Source organism: Rhipicephalus microplus, chromosome 4, assembly GCF_043290135.1.
Source record: "Rhipicephalus microplus isolate Deutch F79 chromosome 4, USDA_Rmic, whole genome shotgun sequence".
Taxonomy (NCBI): Eukaryota; Metazoa; Arthropoda; class Arachnida; order Ixodida; family Ixodidae; genus Rhipicephalus; species Rhipicephalus microplus.
In genome coordinates this window covers 11,235,410-11,252,328 of record NC_134703.1, presented here as the reverse complement: position 1 = coordinate 11,252,328, position 16,919 = coordinate 11,235,410, and the positions used below count along the sequence as shown (strand labels likewise).

At 44.6% G+C, this 16,919-nt stretch overlaps 1 protein-coding gene across 13 annotated transcripts in view; it reads right to left on the bottom strand.

Annotated features, from left to right (window-relative positions):
• The window catches only part of LOC119171617 (bromodomain adjacent to zinc finger domain protein 2B), a 247,304-nt gene that overhangs the window by 196,916 nt on the left and 33,469 nt on the right, over positions 1-16,919 (bottom strand). For 12 of the 13 annotated variants that reach the window (XM_075892168.1, XM_075892166.1, XM_075892165.1 and 9 more), the window contains 3 exons: positions 10,673-10,781; positions 9,823-10,066; positions 5,482-6,048 (listed from right to left, as the gene is read on the bottom strand). In XM_075892168.1, coding sequence (XP_075748283.1) covers positions 5,482-6,048; positions 9,823-10,066; positions 10,673-10,781 — 920 coding nt within the window. Of the gene's footprint in view, positions 1-5,481; positions 6,049-9,822; positions 10,067-10,672; positions 10,782-13,582; positions 13,630-16,919 lie in introns of all 13 variants that reach the window. The other variant, XM_075892177.1, reaches the window with a different exon arrangement.

Genomic DNA, 16,919 nt, shown 5'->3' with positions numbered 1-16,919 from the left:
CTCGTTCCACAAGCCATTCACGTCAGAACACGGGCACAGTTCTTGAAACTCGGGTGAAAAAGTGTCTAGTTTTGTTGAAAGAGAAGCGTAGTCTCCTTTTTCATATAAAAACACCTTTCGGGGCCCGAAGCTCGTTGTTGAGCTACAGCTAAGCACATTTTGAGAAGGACAACGTCGCGATCACTAATATCTGGTACTGTAACAACAGAGGAAGCAACCGTTTGATCATTGCAAAAAAACAGGTCTAATACGTTTGCACTAGTACTGTACACCCTCGTGGGGGCTGTCACAAGCTATATAACTGATGGGCATTCAGGATTCCTTGAATAGCTCTATGTAGCAGTGACTCACAGTGAATTATCGGTTTGAATGAGAACCATGCAACATCGGGTAGGTTAAAATCACCGGCAACCATTATGTATGTTGTATTTAGGGTTGACAAAATATTGCTTAAAGTAAATAAAGGCTGGGGTGCTGTATTACTAGGGGGCCTGTAGAAGGAACCAACAGCCACAGTTGAGCCACCACTCAGCATAACTTTACACCACACAGATTCACACAAGTCACTAACACCATGAATACAAACACTATTGACACTGTTATGGATCATTAGGGATACACAACCTCCGTGCACCGTGCGGTCCCTTCAGTATACTGCATAGGTCGACGGAAAAAATTCATAATCTGCGATGGTGGTATCGAGCCAAGATTCCGTGCCAAAAACTATGTGTGGTTTAGTCATGTCTAATAACGAAAGAAATTCTGTTCTTTTGTTTTTCAAACTGCGACAGTTAACTAAAAAATGTGGTAACTTGCAGTTCACACCTTTTTCTTCACTATACTGTGAGCGAATCGTTAAGTTGGCGCTTGTAACGATTTCCGAGGCCTGAAATACAGTGGACTATCAGTAAACAAAAATATGTTAAACAAAACTGCTGCATGGAACAACTTCCTCTGATATGATTGGTTTCATACTTGAATGCTGCAACCCACTTCACCTCTCAGTAAACAGAACTTCTCTTAAATGGAACACATTTTCTTGGTCCCTTCAGGTACCGTTTAATGAGAGTCTACTGTAGTTTAATTTAGGCCTAAAACAGGTGTACTTTGTATTTCTAATTTTGAATATATTGGAACTATTTTGCAATCCCCTTCGAGTTTGATATATCAGGGATCGACTGTATCGCTATTCATTATTTTGAAGTGCTGTGGAGATATAAAGGGGATAAAAATCAATACGTTACTCTGAAACATTCGGTGTTTTGAAATCCGTAGTAGTGAAATATTTTTACATGAAGACAATGCACATTTGGTGGGGGTCTTTGTAGAAGTCATTATTCAGAAAAATCCTTTTTTTTTTTTTTGAGGTAAGAGGAGACGCGGGTCTTAAAAAGGAAATTTTTTTTTTATTAGAAATATTTTAATAAAGTTAGGTGTGCATATGTGTTTCTTTCTCCTGTTTTCAAAAAATGCAATTATTGCACCTCAAGTAATTCTAAGATTATGAGAAAATAGGTGAGGTCTAATTAGGTAATTTTCATGGGTGATGAAGGCACTTTCCCTTGATAAGTTTCCCTTGATCAGTTTAAGATGCAGCTGTAGCCAAAGATCTGCCATGCGGAGCTATGCTATTTATAATGATGCTGATATCTATCATCATATGAAAATTTTCAATTGTATTGATGCTCCATGATTCTGAAGTGTAATTTGCTAGAATTATTGTTCACAAAATCTTATACATTCAACTTAGCCATAAAAAAGTAGCATAGCTCCACAGTTTGATTCCTTACGAGTTGAACGGTATACTGTATTTACTCACGTAATCCTCGCACTTGCATAATTCTCGCACCTCCCACTTCGCCCAACAAAAAACGATTTCTTTTTTTCCTCAAGTAATTATCCCACTCCGGAAAAGCGCCGCAATAATGTTGTCTGCTTGTTCCAGCCACTGATGATGATAGCGCATGCCATAAAGTTTCATACAATAATACCTAGAGTGGAGTCTCAGGCTAGTGTCTACCCGAACTCCTTCAAAGGTGCTTGTACCCCCATAGGAATTAAGAAGTACAGGCTTCGAATCTGCTTCGGATGGATCGCGTTCTTAAGATTCGCGACGCTTCTTTTCCGAGTGTGAAACAAAGTAATATGAACTTATATTTAATTGAAACTTGCTTCATTTATTTGTACGCCAACTTCATTGCAGAACAATTTTGTGACGATGCGGCAAAAGTGAAACCTGGGCAAATTGAACCATCAGGGCATGCGTCGCTCTGCCACTGCTTTCTAGATTTGGCATCAAGATTTGATGAATTATTTTTTGCAACACTTGCAAACAAACATGCTTGTTTTTCCCTCAAAAATATGTATTATCTATTTATGGAAATAACAGTAGAGTATTAAGAGAGAAACACTTATGGTTTCGTCTTCTGAGACACTAGGTGCGTATGTTTAAGTGGTCTGCCCCCAACCAAATCTAGTTTGTCGTAAAGTCGAGTCAGCAGAGCCTGACGGTGCGTCTACTTAGCTTCGTCATAATTTTGCAGTTAATTTAAAATGAGTTTAGACAAGACGCGCTCATGAAAAAACATGAACTCAATGCAATATCCTGCACTGACATGAGACGCTACATCTATGCGCAGCGGTGAGTGGAAGACGCCTCGTTTAAACTGTCAAATACGACTCACAAAGCTCCAAAGGCACAGCAAATCTCAGACTTAGTGGCCTACAGCCTCTCTGAACAACAATGGTGCTGCTTTAGTGCTTTTCACCGCACCTCACTACCCTCACTGCAGCAAGAACGAAACTGAAACTGTAAAAAAAAAGTCAGTAGACAGTTCGCTAGCTAACCCTATCCAATCCGAAGCCTGTACTTCCCATAATTCTCACCGAGATACACGATCGCAGCGCCAGATTCCTCTCTAGATATTATTGTATGAAATTCTATGGTGCGTGCCATCTGGTGCCATCTCTTAGGCATCAAGCCTACTATTATTGCACGGAGATCCAATCCAATCCAAGCTAAGCCAAAGTGGCAAGCGCGTGTTGCGGAGTGTTTTGAATGTAACATACAAAACATGCCCCATAATATGACAAGATTCCATTCCAAGACAACATAAAAAACATCGCCCCATAACACGACAAGATTACCGACACAACATAATGTTGTGTCGGTAATCTTGTCATGTTATGGGGTGATACTGAAGCTAGACGGCTGCTTTCAAGTTGAAAGTGATCGATCATGCCCTAAACAACGGCAACAGGGCTGCCGGTAGGCCTTTCAGAGTCTACGAGTTTTGTGTTCGCTACTGGTGACAGCAGCTGAAGGCCACCAATACGCATTGGGCCTGCCGTGTGTTTAAAACTGGGATTTATGATAAACTTTATTTCTTCAGAAGGAAACTGCGGATTATTCTGTTAAATAGCCATCAGCCCAATACTGACATCCTAAGCTAACCTTTTTAGGGCTCCTGTTGAGCGACGAACGCTACCACTGCGTTCGCAACGCCCACGAGCTTTGCGTATAGTATTCTAATTCTCGGCTATTTGCTTGCACTTTTTGTGGCTCTAATCTTGCCTTGTGTTGAACCTGTGCTTTTATTGTTGAGGTAAGTTTTAATTAGTATTTCTCAAAGCTTGCTGTTAGTTCCTGGTGTGATAATCCCGATTTGCGGCCACTTCGTTTTCTTTTTCGCTCTGTATGTTTTCGTGGATTTTCCTCCCGTAATTCTCGCACCCCCCAACTTTGCATCGGTTTTCCACCAAAAAAAGTGCAAGAATCGTGCGAGTAAATACGGTACCATTTGTTAAAATTGGCTCACACATAACGAAAGCATAACGAGAAGTTCTGTAAGGCTAGTCAGGCTCACAAAAATGTGAAGCTGAGAAAATCGGATTTGAAGTTTTGACACTCACTGCAAAAATTTGTAAAAAGAATCTTCAACAATAAATATTTTTATTTAGATGTTCCATATCTGTTTTCCTGCTAAACAAAACGAAAAGTGTCTTATTTCTTCCAAGGAATCATTTAAAAACAAAACCAAGGTGGAAAGCAAGATCTGAGCCCCACCATGCCAAGTGGTTGAAGGGGAAAGGGGTCCTGAAAAAACCATGGGGTATGAGACTAAAAACACTGCTTCCTCCTTAATTAATGAGAACTCTATTTGCATTAAGCACCTGCACATCGATCATTAATTAACCACCTGGACGTTAGGCAGCATGCTGCCCTGTGTAAAAGGTCGCTGTGAGCAGAGCGTAGCTTACGCTCAGCCACGTGCAGATGTAACATCCCAAGACAGTGCAGGGTGTGCAGGAAACTGCATAGATTTCGCGTTTCTGGTAAGCCTGTTTGCAAAATCGCAGCGAAACCAAGCGTACACACCTTCACCCTTTGCTCAATTAACCGCCCGTCTTCGTAAGCAGAGCGTGACATGGGCTCTCTGTTCAGCTGCCTGCATGATCATTCTTCACACGCAGCAGATCGTAAATGTAAAGGTGCCTAATGGGCACCGACTCAACCAAACTCACGTCCCGAGTGCACTTCTAGTCGAAGCCTTTTTGTTCTGAGCCTGCTTTTTAACGCTTCCAAAGGCTCGTTGCGAGGATGGTTTCAGACGAAAGTGTCCGGACGTGGATAAACTACCAGCACAAAGCACAAACACAGTGCATTGATAAACATGCACGAGTGCAAGAGCAGGCGTACATGATCAGACAGCCACGACGGCCAACGCACAAGGAAAAAAAATTTTAAAATACGCATTGGTTACGCCAGCCACGTCAGCCAATGGGACCCTCTGTACAGCGCACTCAAAATGCGCGCCGAGTGAGAGCTCATCAGCAACCTGGAAACCACCTTTCGAAAACCCGATAGGGCAGCCATTCTGCTTGAACAACGCCATTTTGAGATGGCGCAAATTATGCACAAATGAAATAGCTTCAAATCTAGTTAGAGATGGCAGCGCTCGGCCCGTCACAATGTTCATGGCGTGCGCGCAAAGTTTGAACAAATTTAGTTCTCTTGGGGCATTTTACTGCTGTCGGGGTGCTGGGGCCCATTTTATCGCATTTCTCAGCCGAATTCGGCGATAGTAAATTAAGAGTAAGTGCTCAGTACAAATGCCCCGAAATTACCTTTTGCAAAAATTACTTTTTTTTTTGTCTTTTTTTTTACATTCTAAGACCTACGTCTCCCCCTTAACGCACTCGACAGTTAGCACAAAACGTTACCATAAAGAAAAAACTACCCGACTACCATGTGAATGTAAAAGAGTGAACCCTAATAAATGAGATCCTTCACATATCAAGTTCATCCTCACTGACCTAAGTTATGCCACTTGAGGTCTACATTTGCTTCAAGTGCATCTCCAGTTTGCCAATGTTTACAGTAAGAAATGCCCCAGATGTTTCGATGCAACATACATTTCCAGTTGTCAACAGTCTTGCTTTACACGCGGAAGCATTCAGCTTTAGAAATGGCTTGCCCACCTGCGCAGCCAAAGCACCAAGAAGCAATCCCATGGGATTACAGTCCCTCGCAGATGCCACGTGGTCCGACAGCAATGGGGAGCTCCGTGGCCTTCGGCCCCGCCGCCGCGAAGACGATGACGACGCCGTTCCCAGGGGCGTTCCGAGAGGCAGCCCAGCCTTGCTGGGGCCCAGGCTGGCCGGCAAGGTTTCCAAAATGTGCCGCTGATGCGCAGCAGGTGGAGGAGGCGGAGGAAGAGGGGGACCAGGGGTCAGGGCAGAGACAGGGGTCAGAGTAACGTCTGGGGACAAGTATGCAGTGCCACCGCTGGAGGCACTGCGTTTGACACACAGATCCAGGGGCATGGCACCACCGTCCCCTCGTCCAGCGGTCTCACTGCTACCAGCTCCCGAGTGAGCGGGAGGCGCGGGGGAGTGACCTCTGCCGACTCCACCGCTGCTCGAAGACGCCTGGGAGGAGTGGGCAGGACTTGGGAACAGACTAGGAGAGCTCGAAAGGGAGCCCACTCCTACCGACGGCGAGGGGGATGATGACGAAGGCTGTGGCGGCATGAGACAGTCTGTCAGCTGCAATGAAGAGACCCGTTTTCAAAGGGTGAGCAGTTGCCGTATATGCTCCTCCAATAACAAGGGGAGCAACATCTGGGCTACACGGAGAAAAATAATGATGCCTAAATAGTTATATTCAGCTCAATTCGTAGCTCCCGTTCTGCAAACAAAAAGATGGCAGCTGGCACCAGCGAGTCGACCGATTTGCTGCTGTTTCAAGCATCAAAGTGGCAACACTATGTGCACTAGTTAAGGGGCGACATAGCACTTGGAAAAAAAATTATTTTTTGGTCAATCAGGATGAAACTTAATAAGTTTGTGCATTTGTGTGCCGATTTCATTTATGCAAATATTTTTTTTTTGTATAATATATAGTTCCTAAAACAGAAAATATTTCATGGGCATTTTGGGGAGCAAGTAAATTAGCATATCACAATTATTTAGAATCATTGTTGATTTCAGTGCAACAAAAATGGATGCTCTAAACCCATTAGAAAAAAAGTTGTGGTATGTTGAACGTTTCCCAGTGAAATCCTAGCTTGAAACTAACTCACTCACAAATGTTCACCATACCACAATATTTGTTCAAATTGATTTAAAATATCTATTTTCGTTGCACTCCAACCAGTTCTGATTCCAAATTATTGTCATATGCCAATTTACTTTGTAGCTTTCTCATTTTAGGAAAAATCTTGCTCCCCAAAAGGCACATGAATTATCTTTTGTTTTAAAAACTACACCTTATACAATAAAAATGACTGGATATAACCAAACCTTATTATAACAAAGAACCATCTTGCAAGAAAATAAGTCCATTATATCTCAAAATTCATCATAAAGGGTCGTTTTTAACAACCCTTTATAACTTTTTTAACCTAAAAGGGTTGTTTTAACAACCCTTTATATTTTCACTTACTTCGTTAAAACCAATATTTTGTTATATACGATTCGTTATATCTAGGTTCGAGTGTGTTTGAAATCAGCACACAAATATGGATAAACTCACCAAGTCTCATCAAAATCAGCCGAGAAATAAACTTTTTTTAAGAGCTGTGCTTTCCCTTAAAGTGGCACTGCAATGGAAATTAGCTTATTATATATTCGACCTCCATTAATTTATTACATAGACCAAACTTAGGCTGAATAACAGCTTGCTGTATCCAAAACTCTGTCATACACAGGCTCGTTATACTGAGCATAGATTGTAGCATATACAGTAAAACCTCATGACCATATTTACTCGAATGTAACGTGACTACGAATGTAATGCAAGGAACGCCTTTTTAGTGGCAAAAAAAAAAAAGAACACGAATGTAACACGAGTAAAGCAGGAGGAAAAAAGTACCTTTACTTGCTGCACACGATAGTGGCAAAGACATCACAGTTTTTAAATATAAAGTAAGTTTTGTTCATTCGTCGCTTTCATCGCCATCACCGCTGGTGATCGAGCACTGTTTGTCACTTCCTTGCTCCCAGATGAGGTCATCTTCTGTGCCATAGTTGGATATACAGCACTTTTTCAACGCGCGAACTATCATGTCGTGCGGCAAGGAACAGACACCCACTCGGATATCTTCGTGGCGCGAAGTCGTTTTATCCTACCTGTAAAAGCCCCATCTTCTCGTATCCATTCTCCGTACAGTCCGCATTCTATCATTCTATTCTGGTTTGTTCAGGCGGATGTCTAATGGCTGCAGTATGGACATCATACCTCCAGGAATAACACCGAGCTGCGTCCGAGTTTCCGCATCAGCTTCTTCACTTCAGGTGTCAGTTGACCGTGAAATGAGTCTAGGAGTAGGATGGAGGTGGGTTAGAGGAGTGTCTTGACTCAGTCAAGCGTAAGCGGAGTGTCCATCCAACCTTTTCCTTCGCAGAGGACAATCACATCCCTGGGGAAATGCTCCTCAAGGATAGTTTTGTGCCGGAAAATGATGTATGGCGGCAACATGCGCCCATTCACCAAGCAGACACGGTTAGCAGCATCTTCTTGTTGCCTGTTGTCCTCATGCGAACTTGAGGGTCACCTGTATCGCTAAGTATCCTTGACACGGGAGTCTGGTCCGCGTTGCCCCAATGGCACTTGTGGCGCAGGTCAAGCACATAGCGCTGAAACTCCACTAGCCTCGCTTCGCAATCTGCTGGTAGCTTCTGCCTTATCGACGTTGTTTGCCGGAGGAAAAATCCATTTCTTTGCATGAACCTTTGTGCCCATCCACGTGAAGCCTTAAAAGTTCTCCCGTAAGATCCCCATCTTTCGAGCTACGTCTCGGGCTTTCCACTGAATCAACTCAACGTTGACCCCCAATAGGAGATTTCGCTGCTCAACCACAAACTCCCACACTTTCTTTTTAGATTTCTCTGTGATGGCCCTAATGAGGTCTACAGAAGCCTTTTCTGCCAGCCTCACTCTTGAGCGCTTCACGCTGGAGCCTTCACCCACAGATGGTGCATTTCGCCACATCTAGCCGTCACGCTGCGGCTGAGTTCCCAATTTCCTCAGCCATCAGTATTGCACTTCCCTTAAAGCGGGCATCGTACTGAACTCGTCACGCTGCCATTTGCTCAAGCCGGAGTCGCAGAAGCACAAAAGAAGCGAAACGCTAGCAAAAACGTCGCGAACAATATGACTGGATTGGATTCGATGTTGCCAGCATACGGTAAGTACACAGAGAAGAATAGAAATAACCAGGAACACCTAAACAAATAACCTGTCCTATCACAGCCACGTTCACGCGCCCGCCTCTAGGCACCATTAGTCAGCTAACGTCTCTAAGACGAACAGGATGTAAAGTATCGGCCGCAACGTGCACCTGCAATGTTTGCCGCTATTCGATGCTGCGTTTTTGTTGTTGGGTTTGCCGTAGTGAACTTCATAGGACACCTGCTGTGCAAGGTACAATCAGCCGGTAAGCTAGTTACACGGCGGGTTTTAAACTTAAAGTTGGTCGAGCATGCGCTAGAGCATGGGAACCGAGCGCCTGGATGACACTTCAGCATTTATTTGTGCACATCCATTACGGGAGAAAACCAGAAGAGTTTCAGGCTACAAAAAAGGGCCAAAACAAAAACAGTTTCCCCTTGTAGAGGACGATGTTCTTGAATGGAGGCTATGTAGTCCTGCCACTGAGTCGTAAGCCCAGAGCGGTTGGACAGCAAGTTTTATAATATCGTCATGCAAAATTTTTGCTGTTATAGTGACTTTTTCCCCCCGCATAATGAACCCTCCTCCAAAATTGGCGTGAACATTTCTCAAAAAGAGGTGTGTCCATTACGTGAGTGAATACGGTATCTCGAAGACTGTGACTTTCTGGGCCTCACTATTTCTGTAACAGGGCACGATGTTCAAAAATTCTTTACAGATTTCAACTATCACTTACTCACATACTAGCAATAGCAGTAGCTATAGGAAAAAAGAACCAGCAAGAAACCATGCGAAGTTAGTGAAGAACAACTACACAAGAGCTGGTTGCTGCCCTGTGTCTTCGCTGTCCTCGTGTGGTTTTTCGCTGTTTTTTTTTTCCTATCATTATAAACGAACTCGGCCAGAAAGCTACGTTCCTGAGCACTAGCTATAGCTACCTGATAAATTATAGCTCATGTCGACAACTCTTCAATTTCTGCCATCAAATGTTATTAGCAACATCATCTACATTCCACCTCAGTTCGATGTGTAGCAAATGAGATGCAGCGCTAAATATGTCACACTACGAAATGCGCCGAAATTTGCAAACTTTTTGAAAGTTTGCAGACAGCTGGCAGGCATGCCAGAGTAAAATAAACATGGCCAACCTTGGCAGCAGCAGCCGACGCCAGGCCGGACTCACGACGGCCCCTGCGGCTGCGGCGCCCCTGCAGGCCGCTGCGCTCTCGCACCAGACTGCCCAGGGGCAGCGTTATGCCCGGCCGCATCCCTTCGGCAGCGCTACTTCCCCCCGCCTTGCTGGCCCCAAGCAACTCCGCAGCACCCTGCCCCAGGAATGGGGGCGACAACACAGGAGGACCTTTGGCAGAGGAACCCAGAAGAAGCTTCTCCCTGCATGCAAAGAGACATGGTCCATCCAAGCACCAAACTAGTTGTACATACCTTACTTTCTTGCGTACAGCTGGCCTTACTGATTGCAAACTACAGAATGCTAATGATTAAAAATATAAGAACTGAAGATAACTTGCACATCAAAATATACAACTGGTGCCACAATACTATTATGCTTTGCAAGAAATTGGATAAAAAGTAAACACTCCATTTTTTTTCTCAGGCTCAGTTTTATTGGTCAACAAAGACAATAACCTCCAAGTGTTCACAGTGGCTAAAGTTTCTTTGGTAAATGGTAGCAATGTTTCTTTGTAATGGTCCTTCTTCAAACTTTGAGAACACTAGCCAGAAGCCTACAAGAAGCTACCACTAACCACTTCACGTGATCGTTTACCTCAAAACAGCCACCCTCTTGGGGCCAAGAGGCAGCAGTCGACGGAAATGTCAGAAAAAAATGAAAACATTAAAAAAAGAATGATGCCTTAGCAGGTCTCTAAATAAGCAGTGTTGATCTCATATGTTTTGCACCCAGCCCCCCTCTATAACCTTTTTTTTTTTTTTCCTCAAATAATACAAACACTGCCACTAAAGATAAATTACACTCACTTCACAGAATTCAGAAGAATGCTGTCTTGAAGGAGATCCAAATGTTTTGACGACCTGCTGTGGGCTGATGGAGGTAGCATTTTGCCAATAGCTTGGGAGCCATTCATACCTGGAATAAATGAAGAGCTCTTTCTGCGCATTCTGTAGAAAATAAGCTAGTAAGTCACTTTTACAGGGGCCCTGAAACACTTTTTTGAGTAACCATGAAATTAATTCACTGGAAAAGCGTATTGCCTCAAAAAGTCAATGCCACAAAAATTTTAAGGACCTGTACAGTACGAGCGGAGTTACAAAGATTTGTCACACACTGCAATCGCATTCTCTCTTTTCTTGTCTCGACGAAAGCACTGGAAGCTAAGTAGAGAAGAATGAGAGAAGCTAACAAAAAACGTCACCAAGCCTCCTGACCTTAAGCACTTCCCCCCCCCCCCCTTTTTTTTCGAATGTGCAGGTTTTAAAGTGTAATCACGCGCACATGCATGGACAAGTAGTGGCCTCCTGCGGCAATCTCTGCAACGACCGAGCGCGCCATGTTCAAGTCAGCCAATGGCTGATACGCCCGGGAATGACGGGCTTACTACGAGTGATTTTTGGGCTTAGTCCATGATTTGTCGACAGAAGAGAAAGCAATTTTTAGGTGACTTTAATGATTTATTGTGAATTCAAGGCCGCGTGCTGCACTATGATATTTGGCTCACATGTTGTTGGGAGCCTCTGCTACCGTTTCTGACCATGCTCGAAAAGTGTTGCAGGGCCCCTTTAACTGTCATGAATTAAATCTAAATCACGCACAACACACCACTTCGAACAACCACACCAAACTTCTTTATTCCCAACACTCCACCGCAAGGAGATAATATCAAAAGTTCTGGAGTGGCGATCCCGCATACCCGCCCATGTATCAAAGTGAAGCCACCACGGCCATATTGCTCAGGGCAAAAGGAGGTGGCGACTGCCTTGTAGCCAAGTAATGCTTTGGGCGCTTGTCGTCGTGCATTTCGTTATAGCTATTAACACCTGTTTATTATTCTTAGCAGGCGAGGGAACGTAGAAGGGACATTAATGCACATGTACTTTATTATTATTATTATTTTTTTCGACACAGCACTTTACGCGTGTTAAATAAAACCCCAGGCCTGCGCGGACGCGCGGACCGGGCAAGACAGTCACCGCCAAAGCTAGACAAGTGGCCTCTCAGAGCCTTTTTTAAACGCTCTTTAGGATGCTACAAGCACACAGCTGGGTACCCACAGCGCCATACATAATTATGAATTTTGTGTAGTAGGCCAGCATTCACTATTTTATATTTTGTCAGTCTTTGTAGAAGCATATCCGCTACACACTTGTTGGAAATAAATTTTGTGCAATTTTTTTATACAGTGGCTGACGACGATGAAGAAGAAATATTCGTGAAGTGGGTATCCGCCAGAGTTAACAGGTTATCAAAAACAAGTTTTCTAATGGGTTGGAGCATCGGATGACCCAGTCGTTTCGCAATTTGCATTATGTAACACCTGGCTGTTCTTTCTAATACGCTTAATTACTCATATCAACACGATTCCTTTTCCGACATCAACCCTGCGAGTTTAAAAATAAGGCGAGTTTAGAAATAAGTTCCAATCACTGGCGTGCCTCAATTGTAGAATACTGGGCTGGTACTCAGCAGACCCGGGTTCGAATCATATCATGTCATCGGTGTTCTTTATTTGCTGAGTTCATAGCACTAGCATGGCTCCGTGGTAGAATACTGGAAAGGCACGCAGCAGACCAGGGTTAGAATCCCATTGTGTCATTGTGTTTTTTTTTATTTACAGAGTTTCTTGCGTTCGATACTGGTTACGGGTGGCGGTGGCAGCGGACAACAATGGCGCCACGTGTGACCCGTGTTCTGTACGTCTCATAACAGCTTTCATGAATATCATGGATATCAAGTATTCATGGATATCAATTTGTATATATGTTTACACAGTTACCTCACAGTAGAGGTAACTAGTTAGGACCATGCAGTGAAATTAAAGGTTTCACTCGCACACAACCATAAGCTCTTGGCGATCAACAGTGCAGCAAGTGTGCAAACTCATTTTATTGTGAGAGGGGTGGGGGGGTATTCGCCTTTTCATGTACTCGTTTAAGAAGCTCCTGGATACCTGGAGAAAACGATGCTTGGAAAGCTTCTGAATCATTCATCTAATATGTTCTGCTCCATTATCTGGTCAATAAAATTCTGAGAAGCCTCAAAATATATATTTCTGAAAAGGCCTCATTGGTACTGCTACGATGTCTTACCCTTCTTTTTCAACAGTTAATTGTACCTCCTTTGTGATTATTTAAATTTTTTATTCTTTTTTTTGCCTGTACCACTCCTTTATGGGTGAAGTTTCAGGGTGGTGGGATTTCGACAGCTCCATCAATGAGAGGCCCTTTAGGCAAAAGTGTTTATGTCTCTGACTTTTCAGAGGAACTCGTTTCCTTTTTCTCCTACTAAAGAGAGGCATATCACAACATCAGAAATTTTGGTATTGGGAGATAGTGCTCATGCAAACATAAGAAACTCAAAATCCCAGAAATGCAGAGCCGGTCTTACATTAACTACGTTTCAAAAACGAAGCGCTCACTTGTATTACGCACACTCACTGGTTTTTGTAAGTGCCCATGGAAACGATGCAAACACATACGGTAGTAAAGTTACAAGGCCGTCGTCTCGCTATTTACCCTGTCTCATCGAAGCAGCCTGCTTCAACATGTGTACTGAACCAAGGCATTGACTGTACATGTCATTGTCATCACCCGGCACCTGGTGTAGCCTGTCAGGTGAAAAACCAGGCATACCTCTCCAGCTCCCCTTTAAAATAATTCTCTCTCTGAACATAAGTCGTCATTCTTTTCTTGGTGCTTAATTAAGCTTCTCACCTCAGAGCACACTCTCATGTGCCGGGCAATATGACGTCTTTGGAATCCTGAAACGTACAAAAATTATTCAGAGTGTCTCTGTGCACTCGGACACAAAAAAAAAACCTATGTACTCGCGAATGCAGTCGTATTCGCAAAAATATGGGAGTAAAAGGGAGCGAGCGAAGCATGCCTACTTACAAATCGAAAGTTGTGCCCAGTGTCCGCACACGATTCACACAGCCAAATCTCACCCAAGAGCCCACCATCGTCGTCTCAAAAGTGATCACAGACGTGTTCAGAACCACCTTGTTCAATTAGAGGCACCACACGCAACTTCACTAGCACAAAAACAATGTGAAAGCCACGAACGCTACAGTGCGCCCATCCGCTTTCTGCCCTCAGGGATATGGCAGAGTGTCGGATTCAGCTCCAGAGCCCCTCCGCTACTCCAGAAGTTTAAGTATAACCTCCTTGCTCTACCCTAACCCTTTTTCTCTCCATCCCAATGATGATGCTGATGATGGTGGTGGTGGTGCTATCACGTAGTGGGCTCTCTCAACCAAGTACCGATGATGATGATGGTGCCGTCACGTAGCGCCCTCTCTCGGCCACCCTCACAGCCCCCCCCCCCCCCCCCCCTAAAATGTGAAGCCACTACTACACATCACCTGCCGCTTCATGGTAGAGTTTGTGGGGGTGCTGACACTCCCTGTAAGGTTGTTGGCACCGTGTGGCGAATGTGTCTCGCACAGAAGCCGTATTTCGGGGGTGACAACCGCCAGACGATAGATGGCGTTGTGTTCACGTTGAGTACCACTGTTGGTGGAGTGGTAGCGCCGGCGGTGACCCCTGGCGGAAGGCAGGCCTTGGTGGTGGGCGAGAGTGGAGCGAGTCTCTTCTGCACGTGGCGGCTGCCGCGAACGGTTGTCTCTAGCGTGGGTCCTCGGCACGTGGTACCGCGGGCCTGCGCGTGGGGGGCCCACGTGGTAAGTCAAGCGTTGGCGATGCCGCCTTGGGTGTGTTATTTTGTGTTCGTCATGTTTAGGAGTGTATAGTAATATTGTGTACGGATGTGCTAGCGTGTTAATTACAGCTGATGTATCAATTCAGCGGACGATATCATTATAAATTAGTTAAATAAATATATGTTATTTGGTTTGTACCGACCGCGTCTTCTGTGTCCGTTCACTCCAAGAGCGTGGCGTGGCGAGGCGCTCACCCCGTTGAGACCCCACAAGTTTCAGCTGATCTGCGTGTCTTACACCGTGGCGACGTCCCGTTTTGGGGTTCACTAGAACAAAGTCATTCCGTCTTACACATTTGACTGCGCGAAAGGGACCAGAACATCGGTGTGCGAGCTTCAAGGTGAAACCTTTGGCGGCATCGCTGAGGGAGTGGCTTTCAAGCAGAAAGAGGTCACCCATTGTCAGTGGCTGTCTGTGCCGGTTGTAGCAAGTCTTCTAGGCGTGCCACATGCGGTCCTGGTGTGCTCTAAAGAAGTCAAGCACCTCTTGTAGACACTTCGAGACCTCAGTAGAAAATGCACATTATGCTGTCGCAGGTGGCTCCGCACCATCTCTGGATTCAGCCTCTGTCCATGGGGTTCTCAGCTACCAGCCATAACAAAGGAAGGCGGGCGTGTAGCCCGTGACCACACTTTCAGCCATGCGCATGGCCAGGGCAATTTCTGGGATGTCTCAGGCTTTATAATTGGAACAATAAGCCATAAGGCACTGTTCAATAGTGCCATTGTGGCACTCCACCATTTGCCGGGCAGGGCGGTATGGAACTGTGTGCCGGTCTTGGATGTCCCAGTGTTCAAGAAGGACCTTCCCCAACCTGTTTACAAAGCGCTTTCCATTGTCACTCGAAATGGAGACAGGTGTGCCATGCCCACGGAGAAAGAAGTAACTGAGGAGGAGAAACTCCCAGGCCACTGGGCACCAGAGGGCGAGGGCGACATGATAGCATCACGGAGCGATGTGGTTTATGCCAACTCTCAGCAGATGACGCTTTTGACCTGTTGCCATGCGCTTGTATGGACGCGCTTCTATGGGCTTCTATGGACGCGACGCATAAAATGCGCTTCTATGGACGCGACGCATTAAAAGCGTGATAGCGCCCCGAACACCTTAAAAGTTTTGAAATTTTTGCGAGTAACATGAATAACTAAGGGTTACAAATGTTTCAGTGGGAGTTACTAGCCAAGGCTGAGACTAAATTGGGAGAAGTTTTTGAAGCAGCAAAATTTCAATTTTGGAGCAGGAGAACCTTGCTCCGGAGCATTTAGCGGCACGGCATTTAATATGTCGTCCTGGGAGCTTGAAAATACAACTTTTTAGCAACGTGGGGGCACCAATGCATATTTTATTTGGCTTATAGTACACATAACACTGAAACAGATTTTGAAGGAAGTTTTTAAACAGATTATCACCAGGTATGAACTGCACTACCTTTTTACATACCACATGACCTATCTAGCACACGTAACCAAGATGTGAAATATTTTTTTAAAAAATGTTTCGTTGAAAACTAGGTAGGTTCCATGGAAACAATTGAAAAGAAAAATGCATCACACTCAAAAAGAAGTTCAAAAATTGCGATTGCACAAGAATATTTTTTGCATAACAGTGGTCCTTCGCTTAAAGAAAAGCCTAACATGATAGCATCAGGAGCTTTTAACAGCCAACTAAAGTGCGCTGCAACCGCCGTTCACAGCCACCTCGTGCGGGACCACTTTCAAGAGTGCAGTGCGGGAGCCAAGAAACCTCGTTGCACTGACTATCTCGTAAAGCACGTGCGTATTGCACTAAGTGATAAGCGAATGGCCCTAATAACGCCTCTCTACGTGAGAAACGCACATTATTATTACGGCCCACATTGGCCTGTTCTTTTTTTTATATCGTATTGTCATCACCACCGATGTAGGAATCCCGATAATACATTGAACTGTGATTGTTGCCCACTTCCCCACTCGCGTAAATCACTCGCACTGCACAGTGCAGGTAAGAAATTCGTGTCCACGCAAAACGAACCGCTGAACATTCCGAGGCCGGTTTCATTGCAAAGAAATAATAAAAGACAGAAAACATAGTCACACAGCGGAGCGGCCACCGACTGAAACACCGATGAACATAAAGCTAAGCCTAAAAGCTTGTGTAACCCAGAGCCGGCAAGCAGCAACCCCTCTTAAAGAACTCGTTGCGAGTTTGCATAACAAAACAGAGCAGTGGCAAATCGCCATTCAAGAAAACTGTGTCACATGACCGCCGACACGTAATGAGTCACGGATAAAGCACTGAGGTGCCCGTTCATATTGTTTAAAATGATTTGAACATGTGTTCTGTCACCACGG